At 35.4% G+C, this 21,762-nt stretch overlaps 2 protein-coding genes across 2 annotated transcripts; both read left to right on the top strand.

Moving 5' to 3' along the window:
* The first annotated feature begins 19 nt into the window (after positions 1–19).
* Positions 20–7,619, top strand: LOC138309607 (protein dachsous-like). The gene is made up of 11 exons (XM_069250831.1): positions 20–404; positions 876–1,060; positions 1,489–1,921; positions 2,384–2,568; positions 2,980–3,412; positions 3,662–3,846; positions 4,143–4,575; positions 4,908–5,453; positions 5,728–5,996; positions 6,234–6,698; positions 7,605–7,619. The coding sequence occupies exons 1-11, from the start codon at positions 20–22 to the stop codon at positions 7,617–7,619; spliced, it is 3,534 nt and encodes a 1,177-aa protein (XP_069106932.1).
* A 13-nt stretch (positions 7,620–7,632) lies between these two features.
* LOC138309550 (protocadherin alpha-2-like) lies at positions 7,633–10,181 on the top strand. Its single transcript, XM_069250786.1, has 4 exons — positions 7,633–8,409; positions 8,774–8,824; positions 9,063–9,154; positions 9,593–10,181. Exons 1-4 carry the CDS (start codon positions 7,802–7,804, stop codon positions 9,763–9,765), a joined length of 924 nt encoding a protein of 307 aa, XP_069106887.1. The 5' UTR covers positions 7,633–7,801; the 3' UTR covers positions 9,766–10,181.
* Positions 10,182–21,762: the final 11,581 nt, after the last annotated feature.

Below are 21,762 nucleotides of genomic sequence, written 5' to 3'. Positions count from 1 at the left end.
ATGGTTGTGTCGGACCCTGATGCTGGGGACTCGTATATTTATGACATTGATGGAGGAATTGACGCTGGCTACTTCGCCATCAACCAATCAACGGGGCGCTTTATCATTCGCTGCTGCATATGACATCATACCGGCTGAAAGTCCGAAAACGACTGATCTCATCGTCAAGGCAACCGACAGTGGTGGACTAACAGGCACAGCTACTGTGTCGATCACGGTGGCTTACATTAACAAATCGCCATCCTTTACAAACATTCCGCAGACCATACAGGTGTCAGAGAGCGAAATATCCGGTTCACAACTCTTCGTCATATCTACAAGCGATCCCGACGGGGATAGCGTTCAAGTTTCCATGACAACGGATACAACATTGACGTCATCTATTATAACATTCAATCAAACATGTAAGCATGCGAGCATTCGTTTTTTTTTGTTTTTGCGTTCAGAATTTGTTCAGTGTGCGACATAAAGTATTAATACAGAGTAATCCATTTCTGATTCTTATCCACATGAGGTTTAGATAAAAATGCATAAAATGGACATCTATGGTTTGTATGAAGCATAAAATAAAACAGAGTAGTTTAGAGTTCAAAACTTAGAACGGAACTAATTCAAACTAACATCGTTGTTAACAACACAATCTTAGTATTCTGTCCTAGTTACTGTTGTAAGCGCCGTTAGATGATAGGGATGGTGGTGTAATACTGTTGTTGGCGACTTGGACGGGATGACATGGGGGGGGGGGGGGGGGGGGGGTGTTGAAACAATATTGTCAGCGTAAATATGACGGGCGACATATACTTTAGATAGGTGACTTACTGTGTCTAGTTCGTAGAACCGGGTCGCGAGTCCTCATGATCTTGTGTTATTTGCAGTAAATACGGTGTTCCTTTCCACCAAATTTGACTACGAGACCACCACCGTCCACAACCTAACGTTCGTTGCGTTTGATGGCACTACCCAATCGGGATACTCCTCATTGATCATCCAAGTTACAGACCACAACGAGGCTCCTGTGTTCCTCCAAACTTCATACCACAAAACAGTCTCGGAGGCACAGGTACTGATAAGGATGTGATATGTAGGATGTTGTCTTACTGTTGTAGAAGTTACAATTTAGCACGTAAAAATGTATTCAGAAGTTATCATTTAAGAGTACAAAGTATGCATGCCGAATAGAGAAAAGTATTCAGTTCAAAATCATTATTCATTTAAACGTGAAAAAGACGGTAAAATAATGCTGCAATTTGATTGATTTGTGTGCTTGTTTGTTTGATTCAATTAACATCCTATTAACAGCCAAGATCATGTATAAAGTATGGCGGGGTCAATAAATGGAGAAGCAGAAACTTATATTTCACATGGTTTTATTTTTGCATTCTACAATGGCCCCAAAAGAAATTCCTTCCTGTTTGTACTTATCATATTGTGTCAGAAGACACAAATAATAAATATATTTATTTTCTCTTACATTCATCTCTGTTTCAGACAGGTGGGCTTGTCTTTCCTGGTGCATCCTTCACAATATCTGATGAGGATATAGGCGATACGCACACCTACAGTATAGACAGCGGAACCGAGGTTGCCTCTTTCTCGATCCACCAATCAACAGGTGATATTTCTTTTGCTTTGGATTATGACGTCACACCACTAGAAAGTCCCAAGACGACCGTGCTAGTCATAAAAGCAACAGATTCCGGATATTTATCAGGGACAACAACATTACATTTGACCATCACACATATAAATAAGCCGCCATATTTCTCAAACATTCCGCAGACAATACAGGTGTCGGAGAGTGAATTATCCGGTTCACAACTGTACGTCATATCTACAAGCGATCCCGACGGGGATAGCGTTCAAGTTTCCATGACAACGGATACAACAGTGACGTCATCTATTATAACATTCAATCAAACATGTAAGTTTACGAACATTTGATTTTCTTGTTTTTGCTTTCAGAATTTCTTCAGTGTTGACATAAAGTGTTTATGCAAGGAGAAAACCATCTCAGATTCTTATCTACATGATGTTTAGATTAAAATTCATAAAATGGACATCCATGGTTTGTATGAAGCATAAAATAAAACAGAGTAGATTAGAGTTCAAAACTTAGAACGGAACTAATTCAAACTAACATTTTTGTTAACAACACAATTTCAGTATTCTGTCCTAGTTACTGTTGTAAGCGCCGTTAGATGATAGGGATGGTGGTGTAATACTGTTGTTGGCGACTTGGACGGGATGACATGGGGGGGGGGGGGTGTTGAAACAATATTGTCAGCGTAAATATTACGGGCGACATATACTTTAGATAGGTGACTTACTGTGTCTTATTCGTAGAACCGGGTCGCGAGTCCTCATGGTCTTGTGTTATTTGCAGTAAATACGGTGTTCCTTTCCATCAAATTTGACTACGAGACCACCACCGTCCACAACCTAACGTTCGTTGCGTTTGATGGCACCACCCAATCGGGATACTCCTCACTGATCCTCCAAGTTACAGACCACAACGAGGCTCCTGTGTTCCTCCAAACTTCATACCACAAAACAGTCTCTGAGGCACAGGTACTGATAAGGATGCGATATGTAGGATGTTGTCTTCCGGGTGCAGAAGCATTACAGAAGCGCGTAAAAATGTATTGATAAGAAATTATTTAAGAGTACAAAGTATGCATGCCGAATAGATAAAAGTACTCAAAATTATTCATTTAAACGTGAAAAAGACGGTAAAATACTGCTGCAATTTGATTGATTTGTGTGCTTGTTTGTTTGATTCAATCATTGTCCTATTTACAGCCAGGGTTATGTATTAAATATGGCGGGGGTCAATTAATAGCGAAGCAGAGACTTATATTTCACATTACTTTTTTTCCATTCTACAACGGCCCCAAAAGAATTCCTTCCTGTTTGTACTTATCATATTGTGTCAGAAGACACGAATAATAAATAAATTTATTTTCTCTTACATTTATCCAGACAGGTGGGCTTGTCTTCCCTGGTGCAACCTTCACAATATCTGACGAGGATATAGGTGATACGCACACCTACAGTATAGACAGCGGAACCGAGGCTGCCTCTTTCTCGATCCACCAATCAACGGGCAATATTTCCTTTGCTGTGGATTACGACGTCACGCCACTGGAAAGTCCCAAAACGACAGTGCTAGTCATAAAAGCAACAGATTCCGGTTATTTATCAGGGACAGCAACATTACATTTGACCATCACACATATAAATAAGCCGCCATATTTCTCAAACCTTCCCCAGACCGCAACAATTTCGGAAGATTCTAATTTAGGTCATATTATCTACGTCATTTCCGTCGTTGATCCAGACATGGACAATGTCAGTGTTTCTATGACAACTGACGGTCTGCCAACGTCATCGAAAGTTTCCTATGATGATAGCAGTAAGTACATTTAAATAGTGTTATGTGCCCCTGACTACCATTTTTGTGTTGACTTTTACTTTCACCTCTAGATATCATCAGGAATTATTTTAAATTCACATATTTAGTGTCATAGCCTTTCTTGGAACATTGAAAGTGTTAACTATTTAGTGAAAGAGTAGATTGATTATTTTGTAACATTTCAGTAGTCAATCTTTGACAGTCGTGAACGGTATGTTATATATTTGATATATTTGATTCCTATTTTAGATAGATCGTTGATGGTGCTTTCGTCCTTTGATTACGAGACTTGTACAACTCACATCGTGACGTTCCTGGCGTTTGACGGAACCGAATACTCTGCTGCTGCTAACCTGACTATAACGATCAGTAATGCCAATGAGAGCCCGGAGGTAGCACAGGCCACCTACTATCTGTCGACTGTGGAAGGCTCAGTAGGGCGATATACCTATAGGGAAATTTTGTCTTCATTTTCCATTTATTAACATGATTTCAACAAACTAAATAAATCAATGTTCGTATGGAATTTAAATAACAAATTAATTAATACGAACAAATAATGTTTATGACCTTTAATTAGGTAAATATTATAGCAAGTGATTCTAATAGTTATGTAAAACAGTACATTATTCTGGGGATATTTTTTATAACTCTTAACCTCGCTTTTGTTTACAGAAAGCTATAAAAATACCTTTAACGAACTTTATTCAGAGTAATTGTATATTTACAGATCAATGACGCCCTGGCTCTTCCGGTTCCTTTATACCCAGCCACTGATCCAGACTGTGATTCACCTTTGACCTACAGCCTCGTTTCCAACAATCACAGTTCTTACTTTTATATCAACGCGTCCTCCGGTGTGCTGTATTACACCGTCGACTTCATCTGTTCGCTGTTATCCCCGGATGTAGCTCAGCTCATAACTAGGGTGTCTGACCCTAACGGCGGCTATACCGATACCAACCTCCATATCGCCATTTCTCATACCAATACCAAACCACAGGCTTTGAATCTTCCCGCCAATATAACCTTCCCAGAATCCCTTGAAACGGGCGGCTTCATTTATGCCGTGAATCTGTATGACCCGGATGGAGAAACAATGACCTGTACATTTCAATACTCGCCTTCCTCATCTCACTCGAAGTTTTCGATTTCTCAGTCAGGTAAAATCTCAGTCAGATAAAAGCTAAATCTCAGTCAAATAAAAGTTAAATCTCGGTCATTTTTGTGGGACTTAAACTAAGTTATAATATAGTATCCATCAATTATCAAATATCATAATACAAAATTATCATTAGATTGCAAATCATGAGTTAATTAATTCATACGGCAGAACTATCATCAATCTGTCGTATATTATAAATGATGAGTCATAAACTATTCCTTCCATACTGGTTGGCATGACATTCACAGAGTAGAACGTTACATATTAATTGTAACCTGATTTGATGATTTGGTGATATGAAAATATATGCGTTGTCTCTATTTTATGCAGGTTCATCTCTAAGTATTACGTTGTCAGAGAGATTTGATTTTGAGATAAACCCCATGTATTGGATTTATGTAACCATTAGCGACGGGATTGAGGCCTCTGAGACTTATAAATTACGTATAGACGTATTAGACGTGAACGAGCCTCCGTCATTTCTACAGAGTGTCTACGACATCACAACGCAGGAAAGTCAGGTACGTACACCCAAACTACAGGGTGTCTACGGTATCACAACACAGGAACATCAGGTACGTACACCCAAACTACAGGGTGTCTACGGTATCACAACACAGGAACATCAGGTACGTACACCCAAACTACAGGGTGTCTACGACATCACAACGCAGGAATGTCAGGTACGTACACCCAAACTACAGGGTGTCTACGACATCACAACGCAGGAAAGTCAGGTACGTACACCCAAACTACAGGGTGTCTACGACATCACAACGCAGGAAAGTCAGGTATGTACACCCAAACTACAGGCAGTCTACGGTATCACAACACAAGAACATCAGGTACGTACACCCAAACTACAGGGTGTCTACGGTATTACAAAACAGGAACATTAGGCAAACTACAGGCTGTCTACGGTATCACAACACAGGAACATCAGGTACGTACACACAAACTACAGGCTGTCTACGGTATCACAACACAGGAACATCAGGTACGTACACCCAAACTACAGGGTGTCTACGGTATCACAACACAGGAACATCAGGTACGTACACCCAAACTACAGGGTGTCTACGGTATCACATCGCAGGAACATCAGGTACGTACACCCAAACTACACGCTGTCTACGGTATCACAAAACAGGAACATCAGGCAAACTACAGGCTGTCTACGGTATCACAACACAGGAACATCAGGTACGTACACACAAACTACAGGCTGTCTACGGTATCACAACACAGGAACATCAGGTACGTACACCCAAACTACAGGGTGTCTACGGTATCACAACACAGGAACATCAGGTACGTACACCCAAACTACAGGGTGTCTACGGTATCACAACACAGGAACATCAGGTACGTACACCCAAACTACAGGCTGTCTACGGTATCACAACACAGGAACATCAGGTACGTACACCCAAACTACAGGCTGTCTACGGTATCACAACACAGGAACATTAGGTACATACGCCCAAACTACAGGCTGTCTACGGTATCACAACACAGGAACATCAGGTACGTACACCCAAACTACAGGGTGTCTACGGTATCACATCGCAGGAACATCAGGTATGTACACCCAAACTACAGGCTGTCTACGGTATCACAACACAGGAACATTAGGTACATACACCCAAACTACAGGCTGTCTACGGTATCACAACACAGGAACATCAGGTACATACACCCAAACTACACGCTGTCTACGGTATCACAACACAGGAAAGTCAGGTACGTACACCCAAACTACAGGCTGTCTACGGTATCACAACACAGGAACATCAGGTACGTACACCCAAACTACAGGGTGTCTACGATATCACAACACAGGAACATCAGGTACGTACACCCAAACTACAGGGTGTCTACGGTATCACAACACAGGAACATCAGGTACGTACACCCAAACAAAAGGCTGTCTACGGTATCACAACACAGGAACATCAGGTACGTACACCCAAACTACAGGCTGTCTACGGTATCACAACACAGGAACATCAGGTACGTACACCCAAACTACAGGCTGTCTACGGTATCACAACACAGGAACATCAGGTACGTACACCCAAACTACAGGCTGTCTACGGTATCACAACACAGGAACATCAGGTACGTACACACAAACTACAGGGTGTCTACGGTATCACAACACAGGAACATCAGGTATATGTTTTTGATCAGGCTAATTCAATTAATATCTAAAGAGTCATCACAAAGTATACATGAAAGTAAGTGTTTCCTCTTTCATAAGTAAATTACAGACAATAGTACAAGAAAAAAATCTGAGATGTCAAACTTGCTGGTTTGATAAATTGGATAAGCGAGTTACTTCCCTTTAAATGTAACAGTCTACTGTTCATATCGATCTTAGTGATCTATTAATATCTCCTGCACACTATTTATATTCCCTGCAAACTATATATATATTGATATCTCTTTGCAAACTATATATATATTGATATCTCTTTCACACTATTTGTATCTCCTGTACAATATTTATATATCTCAAACACACTATCTATATCTCCTACATACTATTTATATCTCCTGCACGCTATTTATATTCCCTGCAAACTATTGATATCTCTGCACACTATTTGTATCTCTGCATACTATTTATATCCACTCTACACTATTTATATCCCCTGTATACTATTTATATCTCATGCACACTATATATATCCGTATTTTTTTAAGTATTATTGTAGTTATAGACTTGTGAGATTGTTTCAATTATTTATACTGCTTATGTATGGTTATTTATCCAAACTGTCCAGGGGAGCGGTCATTAATGAGAATTTACTATTCTAGATGAGCCATTGTTATATTATAACATCTTCTGTATTTATGAATAAAATCGAGGGTTTTTTAATTTCCTATTTATTTGTTATAGTGTGATGAGTTTATTTACTGATGTTTTTTAAATATGATTCTTAACACCTTAACTAAATCCTCAGCTATTTGGATTTTCCATGTTACATTTGTAAAACCTTATAACTTTGATTGTTAATATAGACTTATGCTTTATGACATAACTAATTCAGAATGGGACGTTGATCAACGCCGCTATCGCCGTTAAGGACGAGGATACTGGAGACAGTCTGACAGTCTCAATCAAAGACGGTAACGATCTTAGTAGGTTTTACCTTGACCAGACCTGCAAGCTTTTCTTTAATGTGGATTATGATGTGGACGATACTGCCTTCCCAGTGATGGTAAATTTGACCCTAGAGGTGACAGACTCCGGATTTCTGTCCAACACAGCAGTAGTGAGATTAACAATATCTGATACTAATGACAACCGGCCAACATTCGGATCAACACAGTATGTCCACTCTATGTCAGATGCGGTCGTCGGTTCAACAGTCTTAACGGTGAGCGCTTCCGACCTGGATAGCGGGCTTAATGGCGAATGTTTATACCTATTGAATAATTCAGGTTCTAATCCTTACCGGGATGTCTTTGCCATCTCCGAGTCCGGCTCTATTTTGCTCATGCAATCTATAGATAGTTATGCTTCTGACCATGTTTTCATCTTTGACGTTATTGTGACTGATAAAGGCTTGCCATCTCTATCATCAACGTCGCAAGTAAGCCTTATAATACAACAGGAAGTAGTCAATCAACCTGCAGCTGCGAGTGCGCAAGTCTCAGAACAGGAAGTAGATGTCGCCAGTGTCCTAACAAGTCCGGGAATGCTAGGCATGATAGCGGCCATCGTTACCGGTTTTATATTAGTGGCGATAGGAAATGCAATTTGTTGGTTACGTTCTAAGTCCAAAGTTCCAGGAAAGGAATCACCAACACCAGAGTTGACAAGGTAAGCAAATGTACAGAATCTTCAGCTATGTAGGCATTGCTAATAAAATAGGTCAAGCAATTTGCGAGTTAAGCTTACCATATATCTTCATCTATCTTTCCAGTATCTAAAATAGTTTTTGTAGCGTGAAGCTAGCGAGATACAGTATACTTTTAGCAGATAGAGAGATAGAGACGTACTGTAAACAATCGTTACATCCGAGTAACTTTTGCGCAATTTTGCGGACGATCAGCAACAATCTCCGCAAAATGCTCTGAGCATAGAAACAGTAGAAGCATGTGACGACATTAAATCGTCGTGAAATGGTCAAAGGTCATATGTAAATTAAGTAGACGGACTAATATATTATCACTTTCCTTCGCAGATTAGAGAAGAGTGACGCGGATGTACCCAAGAAGCCAATGAACAAAACCAAGTACGTTTATACTATCTTTGTGTTACGTTTTCTATATTGTCAATAATGACGCGTAAAAACATTACTGCAGACTTGGTTTTAATGGTTTATATATGATTAACTATTGAATGCATGTAACTTTTGTGTGTTGCATCCACTGCCTGCGTGAAGGTTTAAGGTGACATCAAAGTTTGACAAACCTTGTTAGCATGGGCAGGAAGTAAGTATATCAACTCTTAAAGCATTTTCTGTCTTTCAGGAAGGATCCCGACCCGATTCGTAAAGCAAATAAACCTACACGTTCGTCTTCCATCGATCCTCAAATAGAAGACTACAGTTGTTGGAATGAAGGTATCGTGTTTGTAGATAATAAAGAACTAGAATGATTGTTATTTATCTGAAGACAATTAATCGGATCACAGTAACCATGTCCCTAGTTCAATTCTGCCAGATGAAAGCTCGGCCACCTATAACTGTCTGGTGAATTTCACTTTGAAGAAAACTTTCACGTGAATTTAAGGTTGAATTTGGCCAAATGTCGGTACATGAAATTCAAATTATTTTCAGATTGATGTGAATTTCAGCAGAAATTAACCTGAACAAATTTCGCACCTGAAATGCATGTCATCTGTACGTAATAGATATCAATCTAAAAGAAAACAACATGGGATGTTCAGGTCATTCTAAAGGCGAATTATTTACCGTGCATTGACTTTCTTTGCTAAATTTCAGGTAAAAGTGAGCTGCAATTGACCTTATTTTACCAGACGATATTTTCGTATGTTTCAGTCCGCGGGAAATCAAAGCTGCGTGTGTCGACCTCTGACCCCGGAAGTACAATCCCACGTGTTGAGGTGTTGACGCCACTAGATACACCAAGTCACCTAAGTGTGTCTCGGACGGCAAGCATCACACAATATGTCAGTCACATGTCCGGCAAGAAGTCTATTGATTTCTTCTAGAGCTTACTGCAAAAACCTCTTCATTGTTTCGTGGAACTGAAAATGTTCAAAAACATCCTTTTATTATCCTGGGTTTATTCATGAAAATAGCCTCGATGGTGTCCATGGGTTCAGATCAACATTAGGATATTTGTAATTTGTTGTTGTTTATCGCCTTTAAGCGACATATGGTTAGTAGCATTGAAAAACAAATCACTTATTTAAATTTAGACTATGTTTTTAAGTTACGGTATGTCACCCGTTTGCGAAATAGTTTAATATTTTCATATATCGATGTATGTGATGATATATTTGACATGTCTTTCATGTAAAACGTTAGCAAAAAAAATCTGTATGATATCTGATTAGCTTTCAGAGTTAGGTGTTGTGACGATCCTGAGTGACGTTTGTGTAATTTGTTGGAGCAGGACGCCGATAAGACACATTCGAATTTATTATATTTAATAAGTGTGATTTTCTATGAGTTATATGATAACCAATATTACGCGATTCAATCTACCATGTTTAGTGCCTAAAACTTCCAATAAAGTCGTTGTGTTTGCATACAATTGTTTCTTTTTTCTTTTTTTTGTAGTTCATTGTATGATACATACTTATATTTCCGCACACTTCATTACACATACTTATATTTCCGCACACTTCATTACACCTCTGATGTAGTTTACTTTGACAACTACTAAAAACGAAAGTATCACGAAAGCAATCACCCATCTGAATGATTAATAAAGTAGGTCAAGACTTTAAGTATATATCATTTTCTATGACTACAATGACTAAACACATATTTGAGATTGTTCACACTCCGCTATCTATTACGCTATAGTTTATAATGGTTAAGCGTAGCCTCTGATGAATTACAGCCATCACTCAGTAGAGGTCATTAATTAGGTTTATTATATTTGTATAATTCATTTTGTATACATGAAAATTAAACAAAGGTGATACTGGGCGAAAAAAAACTATCTGTCACAAATAACACCAAGCGAAGGTCACGTGACCTCAGTTATGGATAGAGGTTAATGACTGCTAAAAGTAAAAATAATGAAATGATAAGGTGATACTTATAAAAGTATATATAATAAATGATAGGGTGGTACGTATAAAAGTAAAAATAATGAAATGATAAGGTGATACTTATAAAAGTATATATAATAAATGATAGGGTGGTACGTATAAAAGTAAAAATAATGAAATGATAAGGTGATACTTATAAAAGTATATATAATAAATGATAGGGTGGTACGTAAATAAGTAAAAATAATGAAATGATCGGGCGATACTTATAAAAGTATATATATAATAAATGATAGGGCGATACTTATAAAAGTATATATATAATAAATGATAGGGCGAAACTTATAAAAGTATATATAATAAATGATAGGGCGATACTTATAAAAGTATATATAATAAATGATAGGGTGGTACGTATAAAAGTAAAAATAATGAAATGATAGGGCGATACTTATAAAAGTATATATAATAAATGATAGGGTGATACTTATAAAAGTATATATAATAAATGATAGGGTGGTACGTATAAAAGTAAAAATAATGAAATGATAGGGCGATACTTATAAAAGTATATATAATAAATGATAGGGTGGTACGTATAAAAGTAAAAATAATGAAATGATAGGGCGATACTTATAAAAGTATATATAATAAATGATAGGGTGGTACGTATAAAAGTAAAAATAATGAAATGATAGGGCGATACTTATAAAAGTATATATAATAAATGATAGGGCGATACTTATAAAAGTATATATAATAAATGATAGGGCGATACTTATAAAAGTATATATAATAAATGATAGGGTGGTACGTATAAAAGTAAAAATAATGAAATGATAGGGCGATACTTATAAAAGTATATATAATAAATGATAGGGCGATACTTATAAAAGTATATATAATAAATGATAGGGTGATACTTATAAAAGTATATATAATAAATGATAGGGCGATACTTATAAAAGTATATATAATAAATGATAGGGTGGTACTATATAAAAGTATATATAATAAATGATAGGGTGATACGTATAAAAGTTAAAATAATGAAATGATAGGGCGATACTTATAAAAGTATATATAATAAATGATAGGGCGATACTTATAAAAGTATATATAATAAATGATAGGGCGATACTTATAAAAGTATATATAATAAATGATAGGGTGGTACGTATAAAAGTAAAAATAATGAAATGATAGGGCGATACTTATAAAAGTATATATAATAAATGATAAGGCGATACTTATAAAAGTATATATAATAAATGATAGGGTGGTACGTATAAAAGTAAAAATAATGAAATGATCGGGCGATACTTATAAAAGTATATATAATAAATGATAGGGTGATACTTATAAAAGTAAAAATAATGAAATGATAGGGCGATACTTATAAAAGTATATATAATAAATGATAGGGTGGTACGTATAAAAGTAAAAATAATGAAATGATAGGGCGATACTTATAAAAGTATATATAATAAATGATAGGGTGATACTTATAAAAGTAAAAATAATGAAATGATAGGGCGATACTTATAAAAGTATATATAATAAATGATAGGGTGGTACGTATAAAAGTAAAAATAATGAAATGATAGGGCGATACTTATAAAAGTATATATAATAAATGATAGGGTGGTACGTATAAAAGTAAAAATAATGAAATGATCGGGCGATACTTATAAAAGTATATATAATAAATGATAGGGTGATACTTATAAAAGTAAAAATAATGAAATGATCGGGCGATACTTATAAAAGTATATATAATAAATGATAGGGTGGTACGTATAAAAGTTAAAATAATGAAATGATAAGGTGATACTTATAAAAGTATATATAATAAATGATAGGGCGATACTTATAAAAGTATATATAATAAATGATAGGGCGATACTTATAAAAGTATATATAATAAATGATAGGGTGGTACGTATGAAAGTTAAAATAATGAAATGATAGGGCGATACTTATAAAAGTATATATAATAAATGATAGGGCGATACTTATAAAAGTATATATAATAAATGATAGGGTGGTACGTATAAAAGTTAAAATAATGAAATGATAGGTTAGTATATTTATAAAGTTTATTTATGCGATACTTATAAGTAATGAAATGATAAGGTGATACTTATAAAAGTATAAAATGATATTATTAATAATATGCCATATTAAACAATGTATATTATATTTAGGATGAGTTGTGTGATATGGTGGTGTAAGACAAATATTGTTTTAAAGTACACAATTTTATAAGTATCGCCGAAAATTAAAATCAAGATTAGGATGTTTTATTTCATAATTTGTGCATTTGAAAAAAATTTGTCTGTGTGTTTGTAAATCTGGATCGTTCAATCTCGTTTTATTAAATAAAATTCCTTTTCATTATCTTTGTAACGTTCACAATACGTTAGGATACAAAACATGTTTCCCCAAGGTATTTAATTTTACAAATATTTTTTACGTCAAATACTTCAACAGATTTCGTATCGTGCATTTTGAATGCCATGCACATTAATTAAACTAGAATATTACAGATCAAAACGTTTCTTTCTTAACTCGTGATATAATATATGAAAATAAAAAAAAATCCATCCGATTCTTGTTGTTAAGAAGTGTTTTATAGCTAAATTACCCAGGGATGGATGGTGGAGGAGATGTCACCAGAAATAAAATTAGTCGTTACTCTGCCCAATTTGTATATCACATTTAAATGAGCAATTTACATATGCTTATTAATTTCAGCCTTCCTTTTCATTAAAGATGCTCCACCGCTGACAAATGGCATTTTTTCATTTTCAAAAACAGGAGCAGACGATTTAATATTTTTCTTCAATTACAAAAGTTACTTACTTCACACTATTACCACCACTGAAAAGTTTGAGCTTCTAATTTTACTTCAAGTTAAAAATATGAAAAATAATTAATTGCATCCCGAAAAAAATCCGTAGCACTATATCCTATATGGAATGAAGTAATGATTGCGCATGCACCAAAGGCGAAAAAATCATTTTATGTTATTTTTTTTGGTTTTTGTTTTTGTTTGTTAATTAGGCACATATATACACGATTAAACACCAATTATTGTTCAAATAATAAATATCATTCATGTTCTGTCGGCGGTGGAGCATCTTTAAATGGTGATTAAATGATAGTAAATATGTGTACCGATATATAGTTAATAAGCCATTGTAAAACGTCCCTTTCCTAAATTATTCTCCTTATATATAACCTGTAGACGGAGATCAAAAGATAGAGAGTCTGCTGGATACTGATCACTGAAACTTTAATGATAAAAAGTCTTAAAATTCGACATGCTGTTGGTAGACAATGTTTGATGAGTACAGGCTCCGATTTCTCGAAACAAAAGTTCAGACTTAAGTCAAAACTTATTTTTTTACCTTATATAACTTATTTGAATATTTTTGACTTAAGTCAGATTTTTTTACTTAAGTTTGTTTCGAGAAATTGGGACCAGGTACAGGTAATATTAAGTAAAAAGATATCATGAATAGTATTTTATTGATAATTGCAGCAGGTTCAAATATGACTGTCATTCTAAGTCTCCTGGATAAAAGAAGAAGCTAATTAATTATCTTTCTATACTTTTTTTAAACTAAAACCAAAAACAAAAATCCACTCTTGTGCTTTCGGCGCATCGGCGGATAAACTTAAAACATGGCTCATTTTATTCAGTGTTATAAAAATAACCGCATTTAAAAGTCCTTCTAAGAATATAAATTGTAAACAATGTGTCACGTCAACCTTGGTAGGGGAAGAATCAGTATGGATTAGTGATTCTTATAAATATACTTTCATTTCACACTGAAAGACATATCTAATGAATGTGCTTTTAAGTAGTAGATGGCGCTGAGTTTGTCTTTAATGCATTTATAAGTAGTAAATGCCGCTAAATTTGTCGTTTATTATGCGAACAATTCAATAGGCCATGGTATAAAATACGCCACGTAACATTTTACCTATAGTGTATGTTTTAGCTTGAGCAAGAGTTGTACGAGGCCTTGGTCGTAGCAGGTGGAAAGTGAACATTTTGGCAATCGTCGGCATCGTTATATTAAGGATGCAAATTAAATTACAAAAACGTATCTATTACATATATCAATTGTATCAGATTTACTGCGACACTTCTAAACAGCCTATATCATGATAATCCCTTCATAGACTATTGTCTAGTCTACTAGATATCGCTTTAATGAACCGTTATAGACCTTCAACACTGACTGTTAAAGCAGGACTTCGACAATACATACACGTTGTGAGTAAGCCAATGTATGATTCAACGCATCCAAAGTATTATTCACTAAGCATTCTAGACTTGCGGCCATCAGATTAGCACTGTGTTCTAGATCTGCGGCCATCAGAATAACACTATGTGTTCTAGACCTGCGGCCATCAGAATAGCACTATGTGTTCTAGACCTGCGGCCATCAGAATAGCACTATGTGTTCTAGACCTGCGGCCATCAGAATAGCACTATGTGTTCTAGACCTGCGGCCTTCAGAATAGCACTATGTGTTGTAGGTCTAACAATGTTAGTCATATACATGTAATATGAAACATTGTCAATATTGGCAATGTAGAAACCATAGAGTGCGTCCATGAACAGACTATATATTTTTCATCAAAGTGACTACATATATGTTCTCAGTAAATAATAGGTTTGTTCAAGATTGCGCTTTATTGTTTCTTAGACAAATGTTTCGGATGGTAACTATGGCGGCTAATGCTGTACAATTAGAAAACTTCTTATAATTGATTCAGACAAACATTATATCCCAATAATCAAAACCCTTTTTCAGTGATATAAAACATTTGTTTATTTTCAGTATTTACCAGGTATACATAATCAGAACTTCACAAACACGGAACATAATTACATGAGATATAAACAATAAGTTAATTCGTGGCGAACACTATTTAGTTTACATGGTTTTGACATGTTTGAATCATAGCCCACCACATTGGTGATTTGGGTCTCTAGGGTGTTTCTAGTCGTTAGAGCCTGGAGTGATTAATTTCACCAAAATGGAATCACAAGAGATATTGCCAAGCTGTTCACCTGTATGCTATGTTAACCAGAGAGAACCATATATTACGGAGCTGGTCACCTGTATGCTATGTTCATCAGAGAGAACTATATATTACGGAACTGTTCACCTGTACGCTATGTTAATCAGAGAGAACTATATATTACGGAGCTGTTCACCTGTATGCTATGTTAACCAGTGAGAACTATATATTACGGAGCTGTTCACCTGTATGCTATGTTAATCAGAGAGAACTATATATTACGGAGCTGTTCACCTGTATGCTATGTTAATCAGAGAGAACTATATATTACGGAGCTGTTCACCTGTATGCTATGTTCATCAGAGAGAACTATATATTACGGAGCTGTTCACCTGTATGCTATGTTAACTAGTGAGAAATATATATTACGGAGCTGTTCACCTGTATGCTATGTTAACTAGTGAGAACTATATATTAAGGAGCTGTTCACCTGTATGCTATGTTAACTAGTGAGAACTTTATATTACGGAACTGTTCACCTGTATGCTATGTTAACTAGTGAGAACTATATATTACAGAGCTGTTCACCTGTATGCTATGTTAACTAGTGAGAACTATATATTACGGAGCTGTTCACCTGTATGCTATGTTAACCAGTAAGAACTATATATTACAGAGCTGTTCACCTGTATGCTATGTTAACTAGTGAGAACTATGTATTACAGAACTGTTCACCTGTATGCTATGTTAACCAGAGAGAACTATATATTACAGAGCTGTTCACCTGTATGCTATGTTAACCAGAGAGAACTATATATTACGGAGCTGTTCACCTGTATGCTATGTTAACCAGAGAGAACTATATATTACGGAGCTGTTCACCTGTATGCTATATTAACCAGTGAGAACTATATATTACAGAGCTGTTCACCTGTATGCTATGTTAACCAGAGAGAACTATATATTACAGAGCTGTTCACCTGTATGCTATATTAACCAGTGAGAACTATATATTACAGAGCTGTTCACCTGTATGCTATGTTAACCAGAGAGAACTATATATTACGGAGTTGTTCACATGTATGCTATATTAACCAGAGAGAACTATATAATACGGAGCTGTTCACCTGTATGCTATGTTAACTAGAGAGAACTATATAATACGGAGTTGTTCACCTGTATGCTATGTTAACCAGTAAGAACTATATATTACTGAAATGTTCACCTACCAGTAGGAACTATATATAGAGCCAGTGCTATCAGTCTGACGTAATCACGCCGGTCAGTACGTCACTCAATACATTAAGGGCCAGTCCACCATGTGGTACCTGACATATCCATTTCCGGTAGCTACCAGTGGTTGGTAGGCACCATTGACAAAGCGAGTGACGTAACCTGGGGTTAGAGTGTTCACATATCCGTTGGTAAAAGACACACCGTGTGGTATCAGTGTATACCCAGGGTTCACAGATATAACATGTCTTAAGACGGTGGGTCCAGCTGAACCGGAACTGATCCCGGTACCGGAAATGATCCCAGAACCGGAGCTGATTCCGGAACCAGAAGAACCAGAAACGACCTTTTGTTTCCTGGAGAACGCCCCCGTCCTGGCCTTTCTGACGACTGATCTGTTGCCGCTGCTTCTACTTTTGGTTTTGACTTGGAGAGGGTGGACATTGAACACGTACTGGTTGGTCTTCATGTCCAGTTTACCCTCGCCCAGAGCTGAAATCGGTATGGCCACGTAACGTTTATGGCTGAGAGCGACGGGCACGATACATGCAAACGCCAACAGGTACCACTGCATTGTCATGGTTCACAACCTACAAAAAAAGAAAAGAAAATCATTGTAGGCAAATGTGTGTGTTATCCTCCAGTTCGGACATAATCATTGGCTGGCTATAACAGTGATAGTAACCCCTGGAATATCGAGGATGGATATCCAGTTGAATTTTCAGTGTAGTAATTATGCGTCTTATGTTCTTTGACCTGAGCGATTGTCATTGGTTGTGCACAGCAGAACATCAATTGTGATTACTAACGAGCGGTGGTTAAAACCTGATTTACAAACTGTGATGTCGCCAGATTTGACGCCTATATACAAAATGTAGACACATAAAGTGTTCTAACATCAGTTTAAATAGACACTTGAAGTCTTCTAACATCAGTTTAAATAGACACTTGAAGTCTTCTAACATCCGTCTAAATAGACACATAAAGTGTTCTAACATCCGTCTAAATAGACACATAAAGTGTTTTAACATCCATCTAAATAGACACATAAAGTGTTCTAACATCCATAAATAGACACATAAGTGTTCTAACATCCATCTAAATAGACACATAAAGTGTTCTAACATCCATCTAAATTGACACATAAAGTGTTTTAACATCCGTCTAAATAGACACATAAAGTGTTTTAACATCCGTCTAAATAGACACATAAAGTGTTTTAACATCCGTCTAAATAGACACATAAAGTGTTCTAACATCCATCTAAATAGACGCATAAAGTGTTCTAACATCCATCTAAATAGACACATAAAGTGTTCTAACATCCATCTAAATAGACACATAAGTGTTCTAACATCCGTCTAAATAGACACATAAAGTGTTCTAACATCTGTCTAAATAGACACATAAAGTGTTTTAACATCCGTCTAAATAGACACATAAAGTGTTTTAACATCTGTCTAAATAGACACATAAAGTGTTCTAACATCCGTCTAAATAGACACATAAAGTGTTCTAACATCCGTCTAAATAGACACATAAAGTGTTCTAACATCCGTCTAAATAGACACATAAAGTGTTCTAACATCCATCTAAATAGACACATAAAGTGTTCTAACATCCGTCTAAATAGACACATAAAGTGTTCTAACATCCGTCTAAATAGACACATAAAGTGTTCTAACATCCGTCTAAATAGACACATAAAGTGTTTTAACATCCGTCTAAATAGACACATAAAGTGTTCTAACATCCGTCTAAATAGACACATAAAGTGTTCTAACATCCGTCTAAATAGACACATAAAGTGTTCTAACATCCATCTAAATAGACACATAAAGTGTTTTAACATCCGTCTAAATAGACACATAAAGTGTTCTAACATCCGTCTAAATATCTGTCTAAAATAGACACATAAAGTGTTCTAACATCCGTCTAAATAGACACATAAAGTGTTCTAACATCCGTCTAAATAGACACATAAAGTGTTCTAACATCCGTCTAAATAGACACATAAAGTGTTCTAACATCCGTCTAAATAGACACATAAAGTGTTTTAACATCCGTCTAAATAGACACATAAAGTGTTTTAAACATCTGTCTAAATAGACACATAAAGTGTTTTAACATCTGTCTAAATAGACACATAAAGTGTTTTAAACATCCGTCTAAATAGACACATAAAGTGTTCTAACATCCGTCTAAATAGACACATAAAGTGTTTTAACATCCGTCTAAATAGACACATAAAGTGTTTTAACATCTGTCTAAATAGACACATAAAGTGTTCTAACATCCGTCTAAATAGACACATAAAGTGTTTTAACATCCGTCTAAATAGACACATAAAGTGTTTTAACATCCGATCTAAATAGACACATAAAGTGTTCTAACATCCGTCTAAATAGACACATAAAGTGTTTTAACATCCATCTAAATATAAATAGACACATAAAGTGTTCTAACATCCGTCTAAATAGACACATAAAGTGTTCTAACATCCGTCTAAATAGACACATAAAGTGTTCTAACATCCGTCTAAATAGACACATAAAGTGTTCTAACATCCGTCTAAATAGACACATAAAGTGTTCTAACATCCGTCTAAATAGACACATAAGTGTTCTAACATCCTGTCTAAATAGACACATAAAGTGTTTTAACATCTGTCTAAATAGACACATAAAGTGTTCTAACATCCGTCTAAATAGACACATAAAAAGTGTTCTAACATCATCTAAATAGACACATAAAGTGTTCTAACATCCATCTAAATAGACACATAAAGTGTTCTAACATCCGTCTAAATAGACACATAAAGTGTTTTAACATCCGTCTAAATAGACACATAAAGTGTTCTAACATCCATCTAAATAGACACATAAAGTGTTCTAACATCCGTCTAAATAGACACATAAAGTGTTCTAACATCCGTCTAAATAGACACATAAAGTGTTTTAACATCCGTCTAAATAGACACATAAAGTGTTCTAACATCCATCTAAATAGACACATAAAGTGTTCTAACATCCGTCTAAATAGACACATAAAGTGTTTTAACATCCGTCTAAATAGACACATAAAGTGTTTTAACATCCGTCTTAAAATAGACACATAAAGTGTTCTAACATCCGTCTAAATAGACACATAAAAGTGTTCTAACATCTGTCTAAATAGACACATAAAGTGTTCTAACATCCGTCTAAATAGACACATAAAGTGTTCTAACATCCGTCTAAATAGACACATAAAGTGTTCTAACATCTGTCTAAATAGACACATAAAGTGTTCTAACATCTGTCTAAATAGACACATAAAGTGTTCTAACATCCGTCTAAATAGACACATAAAGTGTTTTAACATCTATCTAAATAGACACATAAAGTGTTCTCTAACATCCGTCTAAATAGACACATAAAGTGTTCTAACATCCGTCTAAATAGACACATAAAGTGTTCTAACATCCGTCTAAATAGACACATAAAGTGTTCTAACATCCGTCTAAATAGACACATAAAGTGTTCTAACATCCGTCTAAATAGACACATAAAGTGTTCTAACATCCATCTAAATAGACACATAAAGTGTTCTAACATCCGTCTAAATAGACACATAAAGTGTTCTAACATCCGTCTAAATAGACACATAAAGTGTTCTAACATCCATCTAAATAGACACATAAAGTGTTCTAACATCCGTCTAAAATAGACACATAAAGTGTTCTAACATCCGTCTAAATAGACACATAAAGTGTTTTAACATCTGTCTAAATAGACACATAAAGTGTTCTAACATCCATCTAAATAGACACATAAAGTGTTCTAACATCCATCTAAATAGACACATAAAGTGTTCTAACATCCGTCTAAATAGACACATAAAGTGTTCTAACATCCGTCTAAATAGACACATAAAGTGTTCTAACATCCGTCTAAATAGACACATAAAGTGTTTCTAACATCCGTCTAAATAGACACATAAAAGTGTTCTAACATCCGTCTAAATAGACACATAAAGTGTTCTAACATCATCTAAAATAGACACATAAAGTGTTCTAACATCATGTCTAAATAGACACATAAAGTGTTCTAACATCCGTCTAAATAGACACATAAAGTGTTCTAACATCCACATCTAAATAGACACATAAAGTGTTCTAACATCCGTCTAAATAGACACATAAAGTGTTCTAACATCCATACATATCTAAATAGACACATAAAGTGTTTTTACATCCATCTAATACACATAAAGTCTAAATAGACACATCAAAGTGTTCTAAACATCCGTCTAAATAGACACATAAAGTGTTCTAACATCCATCTAAATAGACACATAAAGTGTTCTAACATCCGTCTAAATAGACACATAAAGTGTTCTAACATCCGTCTAAATAGACACATAAAGTGTTCTAACATCCGTCTAAATAGACACATAAAGTGTTCTTAACATCCGTCTAAATAGACACATAAAGTGTTCTAACATCCGTCTAAATAGACACATAAAGTGTTTTAACATCCGTCTAAATAGACACATAAAGTGTTCTAACATCCGTCTAAATAGACACATAAAGTGTTCTAACATCCATCTAAATAGACACATAAAGTGTTTTAAACCTCTAAAAGACACATAAACATCCGTCTAAATAGACACATAAAGTGTTCTAACATCCGTCTAAATAGACACATAAAGTGTTCTAACATCCGT

The sequence above is a fragment of the Argopecten irradians genome, chromosome 15 (assembly GCF_041381155.1).
Source record: "Argopecten irradians isolate NY chromosome 15, Ai_NY, whole genome shotgun sequence".
In the NCBI taxonomy this organism is placed as follows: Eukaryota; Metazoa; Mollusca; class Bivalvia; order Pectinida; family Pectinidae; genus Argopecten; species Argopecten irradians.
Note: the sequence above shows the minus strand (reverse complement) of the source record. Positions and strands in the feature narration are given on the sequence as shown.